The 21,116-nt window shown below is 31.6% G+C and overlaps 2 protein-coding genes across 2 annotated transcripts; both read right to left on the bottom strand.

Moving 5' to 3' along the window:
- Window positions 1-615: 615 nt before the first annotated feature.
- Window positions 616-3,514, bottom strand: LOC142643231 (uncharacterized). The gene is made up of 2 exons (XM_075817767.1): window positions 3,392-3,514; window positions 616-2,163 (listed from the first exon to the last, which is right to left on the bottom strand). Exons 1-2 carry the CDS (start codon window positions 3,512-3,514, stop codon window positions 616-618), a joined length of 1,671 nt encoding a protein of 556 aa, XP_075673882.1.
- A 13,726-nt stretch (window positions 3,515-17,240) lies between these two features.
- Window positions 17,241-20,641, bottom strand: LOC142605355 (pectinesterase/pectinesterase inhibitor PPE8B-like). The gene is made up of 3 exons (XM_075776821.1): window positions 20,193-20,641; window positions 19,178-19,720; window positions 17,241-18,039 (listed from the first exon to the last, which is right to left on the bottom strand). Exons 1-3 carry the CDS (start codon window positions 20,506-20,508, stop codon window positions 17,342-17,344), a joined length of 1,557 nt encoding a protein of 518 aa, XP_075632936.1. The 5' UTR covers window positions 20,509-20,641; the 3' UTR covers window positions 17,241-17,341.
- Window positions 20,642-21,116: the final 475 nt, after the last annotated feature.

Raw genomic sequence — 21,116 nt, forward strand, 5'->3', positions numbered from 1 at the left:
CTGTTATTCTTGTGCTGATCAACCACATCAATAAGATCTAGGATAAGCCCTTTCTATTCCCTCTACAAAGCATTTCAATTCAAGTGATACCGATCATATTATTTCCCATTGTTCATAAAATTCCTCTATCTTAGACCTTTTCATCAAACAAGAATCCTCCATCTCATAAGTGCTAACATCCTAAGCCAGATGATGGACAGTGTATGACCCATTATAGCTATCCATGGAGATCCAACTTGAAAAAACAGAATTTTTGACTTAAGCACTCTCTAATTTCAGCCTTGATTGTCGTGATAAAACAAGGTTATAAAATGAATGCATGAGCTACACTACTATGAAGCAAAAGACTAAATTGATTAATAAATTTGGCAACAAAGACAAGCTTTCTCAAAAGGGGGGAAAATAAAATGAAAGTTCCCCCTAAACTACACAAATGGACCGCCATAATAACACATTAGATTCAACAACAAAGAACTAAGGCTAAACCCAAATTGAAAATAAACAAATAAAAATTAAAACAACATCTATCTTTCTATAAACAATTATCATGAATGCTGAATTACAGTGGGCACTTTGATAGACCATTGTGTCATTGAGGGTTGTCTTTACATCAAATTAAGGTGCAGCATCTCTAAACAGAGAGCTAGTATATGGGTTTCTTTTGACATTTGGGTATTCCCCAAGAATACATTCGGAATGAGCAGGATAACTGCAATCTTCACAGTAGTAGAACCATTGCTTGGGGTCTCGTTCTTCTTCACAGATGTCACAGTAATATTCACCAGAGTCATCTTCAGGAGTATAACGTAGAGTGAAGGGATGCTCATGTTGGTTGTACCATGCGGTTTGTGGTACTGTAGCACATTTGAAGTCTAGAACAAATTCACAAGTGGTACAACGGAACACTTGGTCATTTTCAGAACCACAAATACTACACTTCTGTTCATAGTTTGTGATTGAGAGGTAAAGAAGATGCTTATGACAGGCATGAGTAAGGGTATTTGAGATCAAACTACAATGAAAATCGATAGGGTAGTAGCATTTATCACACTCATAGTATAAGCCATTGCAAAACTGCGAACAGGCATCACATTCATTAAATGTTTTTTTATAAACGAGGGTGAGTGGGTGTCGATGAAGTGGGTGTTGTTTTATTTTGGGTAATTTAGTGCAAGATATATGAAGAAAGAAGCTACAATTGACACAACTATAAAAAGATGGAGTGAGAATAGCTCGTACACACCCGTTGCAAATTTTGTTATTTGGAACCTCATCAGTAAGCTTTAAGTGATGCCCATGGCTAAAGTGTCTGATTTCTGTGGCAATTTCAATTCCGTCCTCCCCCACAGCAGTTTTTATGACTTTGCAAATTTCTGAGTCAACAGATTGATGGAGCTTTGAATCTTCATTTTCCAGCATAGCTTTTGACTCGGCGGACTCCTCTTTAAATTCCAGCAAATTTATGTTCTCCCTGTTTCGCCAGCTCATAGCACAATGGAGATGGGCAGCGAAATCGCATCTGGAGCAATAGTAAAGGCCATAGTTTGTGTCCACTTTTAGAAAACAGAGTTGACATAATTGGGAGTTGGATTGATGGAGTTCAAGAGAATGGATGAGGTTGAGGGGGTGATTGTGCCGTATGACTTTGAGTCTGCCTGGGAAGCCATCACATCTTCTATGAATGAAGAAACCACAAGGGGTACACACATAGGGCATACCCTTGTCTTCTTTGCCACAAAGGTCACAAGTGAACATCATCCACCTCCATAAGGGAATCAATGGGTGGTGGTGGACTTCAGGTGCTTCCGTGGCGGGCGCTAAAGAACCACATTTGATGTGAAGCTTAAAGTTGCATCGGTAACAAAAATAATAGTATCCCCCACGTTTTTCTTTGCAGACATCACAATTGCTCTTTTCTCCCTCAGGATGATTTTTCCATTCGGGAAAGAGAATAAGAGGATGTAATGGGTGCAAGGGATGGTGCAGCAACCCAAGGGGTAGTTCCGCACATGATTTATGATGCCAGTAGAACATGCATTCTTTACAACTATAGCCAGGACCCAATATTGGTTCTCGGCACCCAATACAACTTCTTTGGTAAATTCTGTCTTCGTTGAAGACCAACGGATGCTCCTGATGAAAAAAATGTTGAAGCCGCTTCATCTTCTAATGACATACACAGACACAATAAAACAAACACAGAGAGAGAGAGAAGCGCACATTAGATATTTGATTGATTCAAGTGTGGGGAGCATTTGTTTTGGTCTCTCGTGTTTTTGTAAAAAGAAACAGATGTAAACATAAATGGTGAGATGATGATGTTTGCGTTTTAGGCTTATTGTTGAACCTTCCAATCTGGATAACCCATAACACATGATGGTTGGTGGGCTTGGTTTTGCTCAAGTTTATTTTTGGGGTTTTGTGGGCTTGTTATTTTGGGCTTTCATGAATTAAATGAATTGCTGTGTCAAAATATTTTTTTTTATTTAATTCTGGTTGTAGGCTAGCATTTTGTTATTATACATTAAATAAATTTTTACTATATATTATCTTTCTCCCTAAAACATAATTCACATCTTCTCTTACTGTTATCCCCTAAATTATATTAATATATATTTAATTCTAGTTGTCGTATAAAAATATATCGTTGCTTATTTTTTACAATGTAAAAAGGCAATGTTAGAGAGTTAAAAATATTTAGATATATATAAGTTTTTTTTTAATAAATTTTTTAAAAACCTGTATTTTCAATTAACGATGTAGTTATATTTGAACAAAGTGTAGATTTTTTAGCAAAATATTATTATGGAAAAAAGTTATCAAGTAATATAATTTTGTATAAGTTACCTAATTTATACAAATGATTCACATTTTCTCTCACAATTAATTATACCCAAATTATCATATTATTTAATTTTATTTATCATAACAATGTAGTTTTGATTTTTAAAATTTTTAATTAAAAACTAAGAAAAATTAGTAAAATATATTTTTTCTAAAAAATTAAATTAAAATTGTATTTTCAAATTTTTAAACAAAAAAAAAATCAGTAAAATCCCAGAGACGATGAAATAGAAAGAAAAATGAGAGAAAAACTCAGAAGATTGGGAATAGACAAAAATGAGTGATAACCCATATGGTGAAATGGAAAGAAAAGTGAGAAGGTGATGACAAAAATGCTTTAGAAGGTGATGGCAAAAATGCAAAAACAAAGTTAAAAAAGTGATGGCAAAAATGCAAAAATGCACAAAGTAACTTGATGAAGAAGACGACCATGTTTTAGAAGGTGATGGCAAAAATGCAAAAACAAAGTTAAAAAAGTTACATCTTCTTCTTCTTCTTCTTCTTCTTCTTCTTCTTCTTCATGATCATCTACTTTAGTACCCACTACCTCAGCTTGTTGTTCTTTTTGTTGGTCTCCAACCTCTTTCTCTTTCAGGATCTGCTCCTTTTCACCTAAATTTGCTGCCACTAAGTCACCACTTTTGCCTTTTGACTCAAGCAGTTGATCCATTGTACAGCTAGCTGAACAGTTAATCAAATTAGTTTTTTTTTGGTTAAATTTCTCAATAATTTTTTTCTTTAAATATTTGAAATTAATATTATTTTTAGTTTTTTAGTTTTTAGTTTTTTTTAAAAGAAAATTTTCTGTATTAATTTTTTAATTTTTCAATCAAGCTGATCTATTTTAACTTGCTTTTCAAATTTAATGTGATTAGGCATTATAAACTTAGTAATATACAAAAGAGCTTAAAAATATAGGGTTTGTGCGTGTGTGTGTGTGTGTGTGTGTGCGTGTGTGTTGGTATTCCTAAATATGCTATACAAATATCTTGATAGTGAATTGCATCCGATTGTTGTGAGTGATATACCTTTATCAAAGCTACATTAGACGTGACATGAACTAAACTCATTTGAAAATAAATATCGTTGATTCAAGTGCAACATAGCAAGTAAATAGGCCCAATTGCATTTGTAACATTTGTAAGAAAAATTAAGCAAGTAAAGCAACCTTATGAACATTAGTAGGAAAAAAAAATACATACAAACAAACTTGAAGAATTAGCCATCGATACTTATAAGGAAAAGCAGAGTTAACCTTAATTTCAATTTTGTTAGTATGAAGTTCATACGGAACTCATCTATAACTTTTACTATATATAGATTAGATGGTGTTACTTTCAAAAGATAAAACATATTAGAGTTATTCCATTGTGCCAAAAATAAAAAAGCATCTCCAACACAAAAGACAACAAATTAGAGAAAGAAAAAGAAAAACTCACACGTAAAGACTCATACTTGTACTCTCCCAACAAAGTTTCATAATCACACCATCCTAACTAAATAACTCTCTCCCCCTTGGCCCACAAAAAAGACACAAAAAAAAAAAAAGATTTTGTAGGGTGCTCCACTTAAAAGTCTCGTACTTGATACTTGCTGTTGAAGGTTTAAAAAAAGAAAGGAAATTTCATTAGCTCCATATTAAGGTTCATTAGCTCCGCATATAGGCTCATACTTGCACTTGAAAGTATTAAGAGTGGTTCTAGGACCACAAAATATCCCACAACTTTCTGTCACAACTTTGACGTGGTAGACTGCAAGTAATTGTCTATCACTTACATATAAACCTACCATTTTTTCTTCACTACTCACCCTCTGTTACATCACAATTGTGACAAAGAAATTGTTTAATAATTTGTAATACTAGATTTTTTCTTTCAATATTAAAGATGTCTCAAGGCAAATAATGTGCAATAGCAAAAGTATATGCCAACATCTTTATATGAAAATTTACAATTAGGAGGGAATCTGACTTAAGCAAACTAAATGTTAATTTTTCATATTTAAGTTGAAAATTGCCCATATCATTCCATTAAAAAATATATAAATATACAATGTTGTTACAGTAACTGTGTAAAAGAAAATCATTGCCCTCAACTGGACCAGAAAAGTTATACTCTTTTTTTTTTTTTTGATAACACAGAAGCCGTACTTAGGTGTATGGGAGCTACAAATAAGGATAATAACATGGGAATAGTGAAACAGTGATAGGACATTTCCCATAAGCTTGTCCCCCTCACTTATGTTTGCCCAACTTTAATTTGTTATTAGTTATTTAATTACAGTAAGGAATTAAGAACATTTCCTAAGACTATAAGCTAAACCTTTGAATTCAGATGCCTTCTTAGGAGTCAAGTAACCCTAAGTCATTTCCAATGCCTTCCTAATATCCCAAGCAATGATATATCCTAACAATTTTTAACACAAGGCAAGATGAGTATTTTAATAGGCATTGCCTTCGAGTTATACTTAAGGTAACTTTTACAAAATTATACTACTTTGTAACTTTTTTTCCATAATAATATTTTGCTAAACATATTATTTGTTCAAATGTCATTTTTGTATCTATCATGCTTCACAAATATCAAGGTGATTGGATACTACAAATTCACTAATCTATATATCAAGAACTCAAATTATAGAATTTTGGGTTTTTTTTATTTTTAATTTGAACAAATGGTAGGTGTTTTATCAAAATATTATTAAGGAAAAAAGTTATCATATAGTAAGATTTTGTAAAAGTTATCGAAAGTGTAACTTGAACGCAATGCCTATCCACTTTTTAACCAAAAATATAAATAAAAATAGTTATTCTATTACAACATTTAATTTTTCAAATAATATGAATTTCTATTCCTAACATAATTTCCATCTAGCGTACCAAACATGGCCTCAAGTTTTTTTTTTTTTGGACAAGTGTTAAAAAAATAACATGAACCAAACCCATTTAGCAATAAAAATCATTTATTCAAGTGCAAATTAATAAGTAAATAGGCTCAAAGTTTATTGCATTTTTAATAGTTTTGAGAAAAATGAAGCAGGTAAAGCAACCTAATGTTTATAGATAGCAATAGAAAAACAAAGACATACAAAAAAAGTTAGAGAAGTGACCATTAATACTTACATGAACAAGAATATGATTTTGGCTTCAATATAGCCCTAGGGAAGCTTCCAAGTTAGCCTTGATTTCAAATTTGTTAATACAAAGTTCATGAAAGGATCACCTATAACTTCTATTATATATAGACTAGATGGTGTTACTTTCAAAAGATAAAACACATTCCTCGTTAATTTCAACAAGCCATGATTATTCCATTGTGCCATAAAAGAAAAGCATCTCCAATACCAAAGACAAAGAATTGGAGAAAGAAAAAGAAAAGCATATGCTTGCCTTCTATATGCAAAAAGGCAATGAACTTATGCTTGCCAACCTAAATGTATATACTAGTCTTCTTTTTTCTCTAATCTTTTTTCAAATAATATGAATTTCTATTCCTAACATAATTTCCATCTAGCATACCAAACATGGCCTCAAGTTTTTTTTTTTTTTTTTTGGACAAGTGTTAATCCATCATATTAACAATATGAATTTTTTCCTCATATCTTGGACCCTTTTTATCAAGGGGAAGTCTAAACACATGTGAGAGGGTGTTAAAATATTAGTTAAATAATTAAATCTACAATTTTATTTTTGTCATTCACTTACAAGATTTTTTTGCCCATATCTCTTCAAGTTATTAATATATGAGATTCAATCTCTTAGCATTGTCATATATTTTTTAGTCCTCTTTTTTAGGATTTCTTTTAACATGTTGCTTCGAAATAATTCCTTATCTTAAAAACAAAGCAAGATTCTAGCGGATGTAGACGACCCCCCCCCCCCCCCAAAAAAAAAACTCCCCACCCAACACACACAAAGAAAAAGGGAAAGAAAAAAAGAAGAAGAAGATTCTATTGTTAGCATCAAGCATGACCTTATAAGAAGTATATGACACCACCATCATTTGAAAATTCTAAAACAAAAGCAAAAGGTAAAAGAAAAGCAATAGGCTTGCTAAACAATATACAAGTCAAATGCTTCTCTCTCTCTCTCTCTCTCTCTCTCTCATTTATTAGGTATTCATTTCCTATATTATTAGTATCTAAACATTTCCTTTAATTGCGAAGGAATAAAAAAAATTTAAAAGAAGAAGAAAATGATAAAGATCTTGAAAGAAAGGTAATGGGCCTTGCTATTTAATCTTAATTAAGATGCTACTCTCCCTTTGCCACCATTTCTTTTTCTATACTCTTATTACTTTTCATATTTTTATTTGTTAGACAATATTTTTAGTATCTTCTGTGATCTGTTCCAAGATGAATGACAATTAGAAACCAATATACTTTAGGGAACTACATAACTTTTATGATTGCCCAAAATATATTCAATTAATTTTTAAAATGAATCGTTCCAAATATAAAAGTTATATTGCATGTATCTAATTTAGTTAGAGCATTGTTCACCTTGTTTACCTTAAAAAAGGTAAATCATGATATTTTCAAACTTCATTAGTAAATTCTAATTCCTTTTATATATTTACAAATTTTCCAATAATAAATAAATATACGTGTGTGTGTGTGTGTGTAGAGAGAGAGAGAGAGAGAGAGAGAGAGGTAGGTTGAGAGTTATATACCCTAAATTAAAAATGTTCTAGCTTGTTTAGAAAATGAATTCATAGAATAAGGTTGGGAGTTGTATATCCTAAATTAAAACTAGGGCATAGATGAAAAAAAAATTATTGGAGACCAATAGATACCTTTATAATTTTGTATTTATTTGATATGGCACGGGAACTCAAACTATGCTCACAAAGTCCTCACTTCCTCTAGTGCTACAGTGTCTCCAATCTCATGCGCTACTCAATTTGATGTGCAAAAGTAAGGATCAAACACTGTGAGAAAGAAAGTGTAAAAGAGAGTTTGAGAAGGGGAATAAAGGTGTTGACATAAAATTGAAATTTAAATTGGCGGTGGGGATTAGTATGGTTTAGTCTCCCCTTATGCTTACCAAATATTAAGCTAATTTATCATGATTTTCAAATATCAATGTCATTAGCCATAAAAAATAAAAAGACTCACTAATTTATGATGAGCTTTTTTTTTTTTTTTTGTATTCCTAAATGTACTAAAAAAATAAACTTATAGACTTATTAGTATATGGCATCCAATTGTTGTGAAATTTTGCATGTGATTAACCTATAATAGACATTTAATAAAATTATGGATTCCACATAATAGTGATTTATAAAAAGTACACATAATGTACCTTTTATCAAGTTTACATTAGATGTTTCATGAACCAAACCCATTAGCAATAAATATCATTAATTCAAGTGAAAATTAAGACGTAGATAAACCCAAAATTCATTGCATTTTAAACATTTATAAGAAAAATTAAGAAGTAAAACCATAGACGTACAACAAAATTTGGAGAAACAACCATCAATATTTACAGGAACAAGAATAAAATTTTGGGTTAAAAACACCCTTAGGGAAGCTTCCAAGCTATCTCTAATTTCAATTTTGTTAATGTGAAGTTCATATTGAGCTCATCTACTTTATATAGACTTAATGGAATTGCATTCTAAGGATAAATTTATGATATGCCTTCATGCCAAAACAAACAAAAAAAGCATCTCCAACACCAAAGACAAAGAATTAGAGAAAGAAAAAGAAAAGCATATGCTTGCCTTCTATACGCAATAAGGAAAGTAACTTATGCTTGTCAACCTAGATGTATATACTTATTTTCTTCTTTTCTCTAATTTTTTTTTTTTAAACTTTTAAGTGTCATAATAATATTTACTTTCCTCCCCCCCACCCCCCTCCCCCTCCCCCTCCCCCAAAAAAAAAGCATCTCCAATGCCAAAGACAAGGAATTAGAGAAAGAAAAAGAAAAGCATATTCTTGCCTTCTATATGCAAGAAGGAAAGAAACTTATGCTTGTCAACCTAGATGTATATACTTATCTACCTCTTTTCTCTAATTTTTTTTTTTAACTTTTAAATGTCATAATAATAATTATTTTTCCTCCCCCCCACCCCCACCCCCAACATATCTACACTAACTTTTTTTTATATTCATTTCATGAAATTTCTTTGCCCATATTTATCTATGGTATACACCATCACTATCAATGCTATTGCCGGTATCACCACCACTTCATTTTTCTCACCTCAATATTGTCACCATCATTCACCAGTGTTTGCCATTATCACCACCGCCACCAATACCATCATGTTTAAAAAAATCATGATACTCTAATTCCCAAAAAAAAAATTAATACTAAATTCTAAATTTTTAGATATACTCATTTAATCAATAAAAATTAATTGACATGTCTAAGATTTCCATTATTTAATAAAATTTAAGAATTTTTGGAATTTGGAAGAGAAAAAATGCTCAACGAAAAAGTGCTATGGAACTCTATGTAGATATATAAAGTCATTCATTCTTATAATTAAATCCATAGGAAGTCAATCTACATTTCATCAAAAACTTGTTTATAAATCAATTTGACATCCATCAAACAGAGGTAAAATTATAGAATACTCCAAAAGCACCACAGAGGCATACTCCCTCTTCTTATATGAATTGTAGATTCTACTATAAATTTAATTAGTGAGACCCACAATTATATGATAGAATGAGTATGTATTTATGGTACTCCAGAGTATTCTGTAATTACCCTAAATAGAGGAGGTAGAGAGAGAAAACATTGTTTAGATAAGAAAAACCTAAATGAAACATGTCAACAATTTTACATTAATTTTCTAGAATAATGGAAGTGAATAGCAAAAATAGACTAATATTTCAAATTAAGACAATTTTATAAGTTTGTGATTTTAATTAACAAAATTTTAATTTTAATTTTACCATTTTTTTTAAAAGATAAATGGCCATTTGGTAAATAAAGTGATCCATAATTTGAAACCCAGTAGCCCCCAATTAGTTCCTCTTTTTCTTTTATTTTCTTCTCTTAAACTAGTGAAAACAATATTTTAGCTTAGTAATATTCTCGATATTTAGTTGTATTTCTTGTAATATTGAACAATATCATGCCCAAAAACATTAGAGATACATAAAAGAATCCATGTATGGCTGTATGTATGAGAAAAGTGTGAAAGAGAGGTTGAGAAGGGGAATAAGGTGCACGCATAAGAATTAAAATTTGAAATGGAGGTGGGGGAATTGGTGTGGTCTAGTCTCCCCTTAAGCTAATGTATCATGCTTTTCGAATATTAATATGATTGGTGGGCATTAAAATCTCACTAACCTATAAATTGCTTAATATTAAGTTTCTTACTTGGGTGTGTGTGTGTGTTTTTTTTTAATTCCTAAATATACTAAACAAGTAAGTGTGTGGACTTCTCATCAAAAAAAAAAAAAAAAGAGTGTATGGACTAAATAGCAAGTGGCATTCAATTATTGTGAAATTTTGCATGTGATTAATCTATAATAAATGTTTAATAAATATGTCGACTCCTCAAAATAGTGATTTATAAAAAGTAGAGTGATATATCTTTTATCAAAATTGCATAAAAAAATAACATGAACCAAACCCATTTAGCAATAAAAATCATTTATTCAAGTGCAAATGAATAAGTAAATAGGCTCAAAGTTTATTGCATTTTTAATATTTTTGAGAAAAATGAAGCAGGTAAAGCAACCAAATGTTTATAGATAGCAATAGAAAAACAAAGACATAAAAAAAAAGTTGGAGAAGTGACCATTAATACTTACATGAACAAGAATATGATTTTGGCTTCAATATACCCCTAGGGAACCTTCCAAGTTAGCCTTGATTTCAAATTTGTTAGTACAAAGTTTATGTAAGGATCACCTATAACATCTACTATATATAGACTAGATGGTGTTACTATATATAGACTAGATGGCTCGTTAATTTCAACAAGCCATGATTATTCCATTGTGTCATAAAAGAAAAGCATCTCCAACACCAAAGACAAAGAATTGGAGAAAGAAAAAGAAAAGGATATGCTTGCCTTCTATATGCAAAAAGGCAATGAACTTATGCTTGCCAACCTAGATGTATATACTAGTCTTCTTTTTTCTCTAATCTTTTTTTTTTTTGAAAGAAAAAAAAAACCTTTTTTCATGCCTAGATGTCATTATAATATTTATTTTCCCTTTTTCCCCCTAAACATGTCTACACTAACATTTTGTTTTTATGAATTTTATGAATTTTATTTGCTCATCTTTATCTATGTTATACACCATTTACTATCAATGTTATTGTCACTGTCACCACCACCCCATTTTTCTCACCTCAATGTTGTCACCATCACCTCCACCATCATTCATCGCCATTGTCATTACCACCACTACCACCAATAATATCATGATACCATACCATCACCATAATCAAGTTATTGTTATCATCATTGTTATAAAGGCCTTAATTCTTTACCCTTTGTTTATGTTTTTAAAAAACCATAACTCTCTAATTAAAAAAAAAAAAAAAAAAAACCTTTTGAATACTAAATTCTAAAATTTTAGATATAATCATTTAATCAATGAAAAATTAATTGACTTGTTTGAAATTTCCATCATTTAGTAAAATCTAAGAATTTTGGGAACTTGGAAGTCTTTTTTTTTTATTATTTTTATAGGATTTCCTATAATATGTTGTTTTAAAAACATTTCTTATGTGTAAAACAAACCAAGCATTGGTTTGGGTTTAAACACCCAATTTTATTTTATTTTTTATGAACACCACCACAATTCCCGCTCCCCCCCCCCCCCCCCAAAAAAAAAAGAGATTTTGCTGCATGTTCCCTCAAAAGTCTCATACTTGCAATTATACTTGCAATTGAAGGCAATGAAAAAAAGCAAGATTTTGTCATTAGCATCAAGTAAAGGCTTATTCTCGCTCTTGAAGGTTATAAATGTGGATATTTTGTGGGTGAAGGTGAGCAATTTACCCCTAGAATATATATATATATATATATATATATATATATATATATATATATATATATATATATATATATATATATATATTTGTTGTGTTGTTGCTTACAAAAGCCTCATACTTGAAACTAAAGGCTATTAGAAAACAATTTTTTTTTTATTAGCTCCACATAAAGGCTCATACTTGCACTTAAAGGTGGAAAGGTATTCGGACTTGTTAAGCAAACTAGATTCATATTCCTCTCTCTATTTGTTTTCTTTTTCTATATTCTTATTATCTTACTGTTTTCATTCTTTCACATGATGTCTTATTTTCTTTTACAGTTTTTTCTCCGCTTGACTATATTAGAAAATAGAAATTATGTTTTAATGGAGAGAGAGAGAGAGACTACTAACACTATCTATCAAAAAAAGAAAAAAAAATCTTGACAAAAAAGTGCTATGGAGCTCTATGTGAGACATATAAAGCCATTCATTCTTACAATTAAATGTTTAGGGCCTAATTTTTTCTTTCTTTCTTTCCCTCCTTTTTTTTCTTTGTTGCATTTTGGACTATATCACAACTTTTTCTTTGTTTAGGGCCTAATTCACTCTTAAACCCTCACAATTTTTCACGTTAGCACAATATTTAAATAAAATTATCATTTATTTTAATAAAATTATCATTTTATTTTAATAAAATTATTTTTGTTTAGTCCAAACTTAACAAGAAGTGAAACTCTATCTCTTTAACAAGTCCCACTTAAACTCAAACTCATTATTATCATTTTTTTAAAAAAATATTATTTTTGTTTAATCCAAACTTAACAAGGAGTGAAACTCTATCTCTCTAACAAGTTCAACTTAAACTCAAACATTGATAATCTATATATATATATATAACCGAAATTTCTAACTTTTGATTGACCTCTCCACAATGTTACACATCAGCATTATTTTAAAAAAAAAAAAAAAAAAACAGTCTTAAAAAAACTCCCTCCCCAAGAAACTCCCAAAGAAACAAAACCCGATAATAATGGTACATAAAATAATAGTAGTAAATGGTGACATCATTATCCCTTTATCTTAAATTACACATTTACATCTATGAAAACCACGTAAATTATTTATTGTGATTTAGATAAATTTTGGCTGTGAACGGATGTGCTTAGGATTTATCTAACATCATAAATATTTTAATTGGAGTTTGAGTTGACTTTCTGAATTTGCATATATCATGTAAAACATGGAGTTTGAGTTTGATTAAATATCTAACTAATTTTTTTTTTTTTTTAAAGTTTGACCTCTCCAAAACTTGCCACATCATTATCATTTTTTTAAAACAATATTATTTTCTTAAAACAAAATTATGTAACTTTTTTTTCTAAATAACAATATCAACTTCAACCTAAGAAGGCCTAATCTTTCACATAAACAGCTAAACTCTAAACTTAATAAATAGTGAAACTCTATCTCTCTAACAAGAATAACTTAAACTCAAACTCAAAGGTTGATAATTTATCTCCAAATTTGCGAGGTTAATCATGAACACTATAAAAGCAGTGCAAACCCCAATTTTTTTTTTTTTTTTTTTTAAAGCCAAGTAGAAGTATGAGCTTTTCTTCAGTTATTTTCTTCTCCTCTACTTTGTCAAAATTTTATTTTATTTTATGGTTTTCATGTATTTTTTTAAAAGTGATTTTCATCTCCATACAACTATTACCCATTCCCATATCCTGTTTACACACCACATTAACCCTTGAGATAAGAAGAAATATATATGTTTCAACAATAGATAAGCCAATACGCATCAGGTTGCTTAAGAATAAGTAGGTTTTGAGTCAAATAAGTAGGTTTTGAGTCAATAAGTAGGTTTTGAGCCAAATTGCTAAACATTAAAAAATAAAGTAGATAAACTTACATAATAATTGAATTTTTGTCTTTGAAAATGAGGTAGGAGGCACCAAATTTCACCCTATCAAAACAAAATGTGTAAATATAAACTTCAACTATCCACAATTTGACCTGTTCTGGAGAGAAACGGTGATAAGTCAAATCAATTTCTTTTTTTTCTTTTTTTTGAAGAAAAGTCTAATTGATTTCAAGTTTATGTCCCAGCATGGGCCATAAACTCACATGTTGAGATTCTTTTATGACAATTATATTGTAGCCTTCTTTACGAGAGAAGACCTGTCTTCTTTATGTGACCCAATTGACTCATGAACATCAGTAATGATAACATTTTCTTTTTCTTGAATAAATGAGAAACAAATTACTTGTCAAGAATAATATTAGGGATACATGGATTCTAGTTAGCTCAACTAGTAAAGTTTTTGATAGTTGAATAAGAGTCTGGAGTTGAATCTCAGCTTATACCAAAAACCGATTGATGTCTTGGTTTATTGATAAAGAGCTATTATTAGAAGCAAACACCATAGGTCGAAACTCTCTAAAAAAATGTAAATTGCAAATTATACTCCTAAAGTTTAAGGTTGCTTGGATTTTACACCCCAAAGTTTCAAAACTTTGATTTTAAACCCTAAAGTTTGGTTCCGTTAGCAATTCATTCCCCTCGGTTAGTTTCTATTGTTAAGTGACACATGTGTATGTTGACGTGTTTTATTTTTGCCAAATTAGCCCCAAAACTACAGCGTTTCAATAAAAAATAAAAGCTTACAGAACTCCAATCCTAAATTACACCGCTTCAGTCAAATTCTAAAATCTCAAATCACTCGTATCATCACTTTAGCTACTCCCAAATCACAAAATAGGCCTCATCGTGAGAACCCATCCACCACTACAAGATAAATACTCAACAACAAGCTAACAAAATAAAAAGTATCTCTAGAGCAGATTCATCCGACTACAAAAATGGGGTCTGTGGAGCTAGATACCCTTCATTTTTTTTTTCTTGGGACTTTCCGGTTTGATATACACAGCATGAAGCTTTGAAAGCAAAGGTCAAATAGGACTATATATAGGTGGAAATTCTATTTAACGATTAGCAGAGAAGTGATTTCATTATCACTTTTTTTTTGGGTTTGTTCTAAACTTATTAAAGATTGATTTTTCAAAATTGGGAGGACTACCTCTAAAATCTCGGTATGTCATCTTAGACAATGATGTTTTCAACTACTTTTTAGTTTATATGGAATTATGGATGGTATTGAGTTTGTTGGTGTAACAAATGTGTACTTGATAACGACCTTTCAATATCATTCAATCTAAATTAATGCCTTGAAAATTCAAAGAGTAATATAATGGCTCAAGAATCAAGATCCCTATATCTCCACATTGTTTCTTCTTTGTCTAGCGACTCCTCTATCCTTAATGAATTAGCTTAAATCCCAATTTTACGATCACAGGATTGAGTTATTATTACTTGTAAACTTTTTGAACCCCTTGAAACACGGCCTCAATGCCAGAATCAGGAATAATTAAAAGTGCAGTGTGATTTGAGGAGGTAGTAAGAATGTGTTCGACACAAGTGAAAAAAAAGAACTTGCAAAATTGGACCCAACCCAAAGGATAAATACCCCACCAGGATTTGAAATTTTTGTCCGACATAAAATTTAGGTTGACTTGTGATCCGACCCATTTTTTAAAATTTCTTTAAAAAAAATAATCAGATTTGTTTGTTTCGGCCTTGACGGAGCATTGGTCATCATTGCGTATTCTACCATTAAAATATTGCTTTTGGATTTGGGGTATTGTAAGGTGATTTCCATTGACTTGTACTATATATTAGGTTGTAATACCTCTATAATTTAATTTGAAAACTCAAATGAGTGAGGATTTCTTGTGCCTCAATTCGTTTTGCATTTGACATGAGGAAAAATGATGCCATGTCTTATATTTTATTACCTGTATTTTGTATGTATGATATTTTTAACACGCAGGTGTTGCCATTTTATAACATGCAAAATCGCCTCATAATAGTATATGCCTGAAAGATGATTATGGTCTTAACACTAAATCGTCTTTCAGAAAGATGCTTTCACTAATAAACTTAAAAAAATGATAAACAAAAGACAATTTTAGATGAGTTCATTTTGTAACTATGCAAATTAACATTGAAATCAATATTTGGAAATGTCAGTTTCAATACTTCTCCTAATATTTTCAAACATCGCTATTTTGGCATAAACAAAGTTTTGACGCCTCTTCCAAAAATAAAACAAAAACAAAAAGTTTTTTTTTTGGTAAATTATAAATTAAACCCTTAAAGTTTGTGGTATTTAGATTTTACCTCTTAAAATTTCAGAATTTAAATTTTATCCTTTAAAGTTTGAAAGTGTTTAAATTTTAATTCTGAAACTTTAGGGTTTAAAATTCAAACACTCTCAAATTTCAGGAAATAAAATTCAAATTCAGAAATTTTAAGGTGTAAAATTCAAATACCTCTAAACTTTAGAAGAGTAATTTGTAATTTACCCTCTCTTTTTTTTTTTTTTTTTTCTAGAAGTAAAACAAAAAGTATTTAGTTCATCCTGGAGAGGCTTTTGTTATGGACTGAATGCAGTGCAGCCTCTATGGGCTCATTTTATCATTGAAAGGAGGACGAATCAATTTAGCCCAGCTAAGGAAGAATCAATTGAGCTTGAGCTTGATTCTTATTATGCCTGTTACAAATTATTATGCCTCGTTGCAGTACAGCCTCTATGGGCCCACTTTATAATTGAAGCCCGAGCTTGATTAACTGCATATGAGAAGAGAATCTAGCCCACCGTCACATGGGCCATGTTTACTAGGTAGCTACACTATCAATTTAGCCCAGCAAGAGAAGAATCTATCGAACTTTATCCACACACAAAAAAAAAAAAAAAACATAAATCTGTGATGCAGATCAGTGAAGGTGAAGAAAATATTTTAATATTTTATGTTGTTTTATCATTCCTAGTGGAATTAGGATTTATTTGCTTTTATAAGGTCAAATAAAATCCTTTTCCTAGTTGAATTAGGATTTTAATTGTTTTTTTTTTCCTAGTTAAATTGTTTTTCTTTTTTCAAGTAGAAGTAAGTTTATTATTTCTTTTCCTAAAAGAAGAAGGAGAAATTTTATTCCTATAAGTACTCTTTATAGAGAGGTTGATTATTGTTATGTGTTGATTAATAAAAGCTTGTTAGAGAGATTTTCTCTATTATTTTGCCTACTAGCCTAATGTTTTTGTAGAACTTAAGTTTTGTGGAAGAGTTGTAGTAATTGTGTGTTATAGATTTTGCTTTTACACGCCTACGCTGCATCTGTCATTCTTTTTTTTAGAGTTTCAACCAATAGCGTCTGCTTCTAATAATAGTTATTTATTATTAAATCAAGACACCAATCGGTTTTTAGTATAAGTGGAAAATGAATCTCAGGTCCCTTATTCATCCAATAAAGACTTTACGAGCTAACTGGAACCCACAACATAAATCCATCGTTAATCTTACTGCTTCAAACAATTTAAGGACGAAAAAAAAAGTATAATATATTTGTATATTATAAAAGATAGAATATAAATAGGTACAAGAACAAATTAGGTCAACTAGTTAAAATTAAAGTCATAAATTAAACTCCCAACCCTGCTGTGTATTTGACACCCGTAGATGGTAACCACAAGTTCCCTTCAATGAATTGAGCCACAGTAAAGTTGTTAACTTGACTCGATTGGTTGAATGCATGGTAGCCGGGCCACTTAACTCGGTTAATTAGGCCTGCCCCTGGCCCATTATTCATGTACTCACCATAGTACAATGTACCCAAATGCAAAGTACCATTCCACTCAAGCCACCCTTCGGGCCTTGTGGCATTGCTAATGTAAGATTGCATTATAATGGTTCTTGAATATGCTTTCCATGGTCTACCAAGGTATGTGTACGTAGAATTAACTGAGGGTGCCAAATCTGAATCTGCTGAGATGTTACAAAACTGGATGGAGAAACCAGTTGGTTCACTTGGGTCCTTACGGCCTTGAGCAGTTACAGTGTTCTTTTGGTTGGGTAGGCCTTTCCTGACTCGAATGTCACAATTTTGGAACACCACAGAACCATCACCAAATATGAAATCAATGGTGCCACTTATACGACATTCTCTGTAAAATTGGCGCATGGTGTGTGTATATAGTGTGTCTTGGTATCCCCTTATCCCACATCGGAAGAAAACCGATAAGTCGGAGTCGGATCTTAGTGCTACTGCTTGGTGTTTCTCTGGCCCTGCAGTGTTCTCGAATGTCATGTCTCGCGCTATGAACCCTTTCCCACTCACAGCTGCAAACAAAATATGTATATGGCATTAAAATTTTTATGTATACATTTTTCATGCCAAGACTCTTATAGCTCAATCAATACTTTCTAATCAAATTTTGGATTGTTGGCTTCTTGCTTCATAGTTCATATATAGTAGGGCCTTGCTTTCTTCTTACTCTTAGACCAATCATAGTGAGAGAAAAAACAATATTTATTAGTTGCAAACTCCCAACAAACAAGTAACATGGCATATCTTACTTTATGGTCGACCCCATTGACAAACAGAAAAAGAAGAACCAAATCTAGATTCAGAAAAGAAAAAAAAGAACATTCAAATCTAGCTAGATTCAGACAAGAGCCTCTCTGTTATTCGAAACATTAACCATGTTTGAATGGTATCCTTAGTCTTTACTCTTACTCCAGCATATATTCTTGCTGTTGTTTCACCATAAAGACAACACATGATAGGGTATCATTGATTTATAAATTTTATACATGTGTAGCCATAAACTCAGTAGAACATGCACAACCCCAACTTTAACTTGATGGGACTAAAGCGGATCAAATGTATCACTTTAATAATTTAATTTCACCGGCCCACATTAATTAGCATGCATTAATGTCTTTTTTTCACTTAACATCATTAGCTAACGAGTCTTTTAATACAGAATAATGGTATCATTCTAGCTCCTTCGGCTGAATTGTCCATGTTGATTGGAGATTGATTTGTAATATTTTCATCTCATCATCTAAAACTAACGAGTCTTTTAATACAATATAACTGTATAATTCTTATTTTTAGTTGAATTGTCCAAGTTGATTGGAGATTGATTTGTAATTTTCATCCCATCATCTACAATCAATGTCAAGATTAACAAGTAAGTGTGCTCTTTCGTTTGAGCTGTAAGGTGCACTAGTGAATAAGTCAACATAGACATACTAATTTCCATGACTTTGAAATTTTCATCCCAATTAACCAGCCACTTATCTATCAATTTTAACATTGATTTGGATGATAGTGTGGATATTTTAAATCTATCACAAATTAATTAGGGTGTTAGATTAAAACTATTTACAAAAAAAATGAACAGCCAATCTTTTTTACTTTTTTTTTTCCTCAATAATAAGATGGGAAAAAGCAAAATAAAAAGATACTTACCAAAGGTTGCTGAGCGAAATGTGGTCCAACCATCAACATTATTATGATTACCGGTTATGATAGTAGCATCCATACCATCTCCGATCATCATAAGGTTCCATTTCTTCTTCTTGATCTCCACTGTCTCATTATAGACACCCTTCTTGATGTATATAACATAACGCCGCATGCTATAATCAGGAGCGTCTTTGATTGCATCCATCACTTTTGTGTAATTCCCACTCCCATCTGCAGCTACTATAACATCAACCGTATACCCATTTGCTTGTAGCAATTTTCTGTCCTCGGATTTCACCCATGACGGAAATTGCTCGTTAGCATTGCCTGACAGCCTACGCCCACGGGGGTCATTAGTAACCGGGTGCACCATGTGTAAAAGTTGTTGAACCAAAGAAGTCACTTGGTTAAGGCCACCGTCTATCAATCCTGCCACAATGCTACTGGTACCTTCAAATCCCTCAATGCATGTGTCTTGATTAACAAGTGCAGCACTTAACCATGTCCTTAAATCAGAACTTAGATCTCCAGTGCTATTATGATTACCTGTAAATTAATAATATATAAATTATAGATAGCTTATTAGGAAGCAAAAAATGAATTAGACAAAGGTAATCATGACTTTAAAACAAGATAATACAATGTGTTTAGGCATGCAATGGACATTTACTCAATTAATGAAATAATGAAAGTTAGGTTCACGAGAGTGCTAGCTAGCTATTACGCGATGAGATGAGCTAGCTTTAGAGGTCCAACTCTAAACCTATCCACATCAATGACCCAATTCCAGTACAAAATGTTCCCCTTTGGACAAAGTCATCACCACCATACCAAAATAACAAGTCTTTTAATACAAAATAATGAGTCTTTCGTTCTTTTATTTTTATCTCTTTTTGTTTTTTTTACTATGCATGCATACCATACTTCTTTCTACAATTGCACAAATTCACTATTGACAAGTATAAACAAAATGAATATCTGACATAGCTTTAAATACGTACGAAATTACTTTATGTACCTTTGGGATTTTGGGAAGCTGAGAGAGACAATGCTAACTCATCAGCCGAGAAGTCAAGTAAATCAAGGCAGTCGGCAATGGCATTAGAAACGCGTAAATCGCCAAAAAGATTAGTAAAGGGAGAGATAATGGAAACCACGGTTTGCACAGCGTCGATGGTGGTCTTCACAGAGCTGAGGAACTCGGATGTTGGTACTTTTAAGCACTCTGACACTGAGAAATCTTCGCCAGAGCTAGCATCACCAAATGGGGTAGTGCACAAGCACATCCACATGATCATAATCATTAGCATCATAGTGGTAAATGAAGAAACCATTTGAGAGAATATGAAGATGTTTAATTGTTGTCTATACAGAAACAACAACGAACTAACATACACAAGAACTTTAAAAAATAGACCCTCTTGCACTAACTACAAGTACAGTGCTTGTGTTTTTATGTTTGTGGGGATATAGCAAGTTAAGAACCAAGAAGGGTTTTATATATATTTTAAGGCTGAGATGGGTGAGGATGGAATGGGATGGTTCAGCTGGTTATTAGGTGAGGAATTTAAGAGGGGCTGTAAATGCTAAGTAGTAATGCTAAATGCTGCAACGTGATAGTTATTGTGTCAAATGTGTCATAAAGGGAGGGAGAGAGAATGCATAGTCTATAACTATAATCCATGTGTCGGCGCTTACACAAAAAGAATTCTGATATGATTTTTTGGATTTTGGCCCAAATTAATTCCACATGCAAATGCGTGGCATCTGATCTTGGTATCTTGGTTTTCCAGCTTATGGTATCGGAATGGGACCATAATTAGGTTATGAGTTGTGATCAACACTCCTAGTGCTACTTTTTCCCAAATGAATCAAAGCATCTTTTTTTAAACGTCTTTCACTGGTTACCCCAATTTATGAAATGTTTCATTTGAGTGTACCA

This window comes from Castanea sativa, chromosome 7 (genome assembly GCF_040712315.1).
Source record: "Castanea sativa cultivar Marrone di Chiusa Pesio chromosome 7, ASM4071231v1".
NCBI classification, from domain to species: Eukaryota; Viridiplantae; Streptophyta; class Magnoliopsida; order Fagales; family Fagaceae; genus Castanea; species Castanea sativa.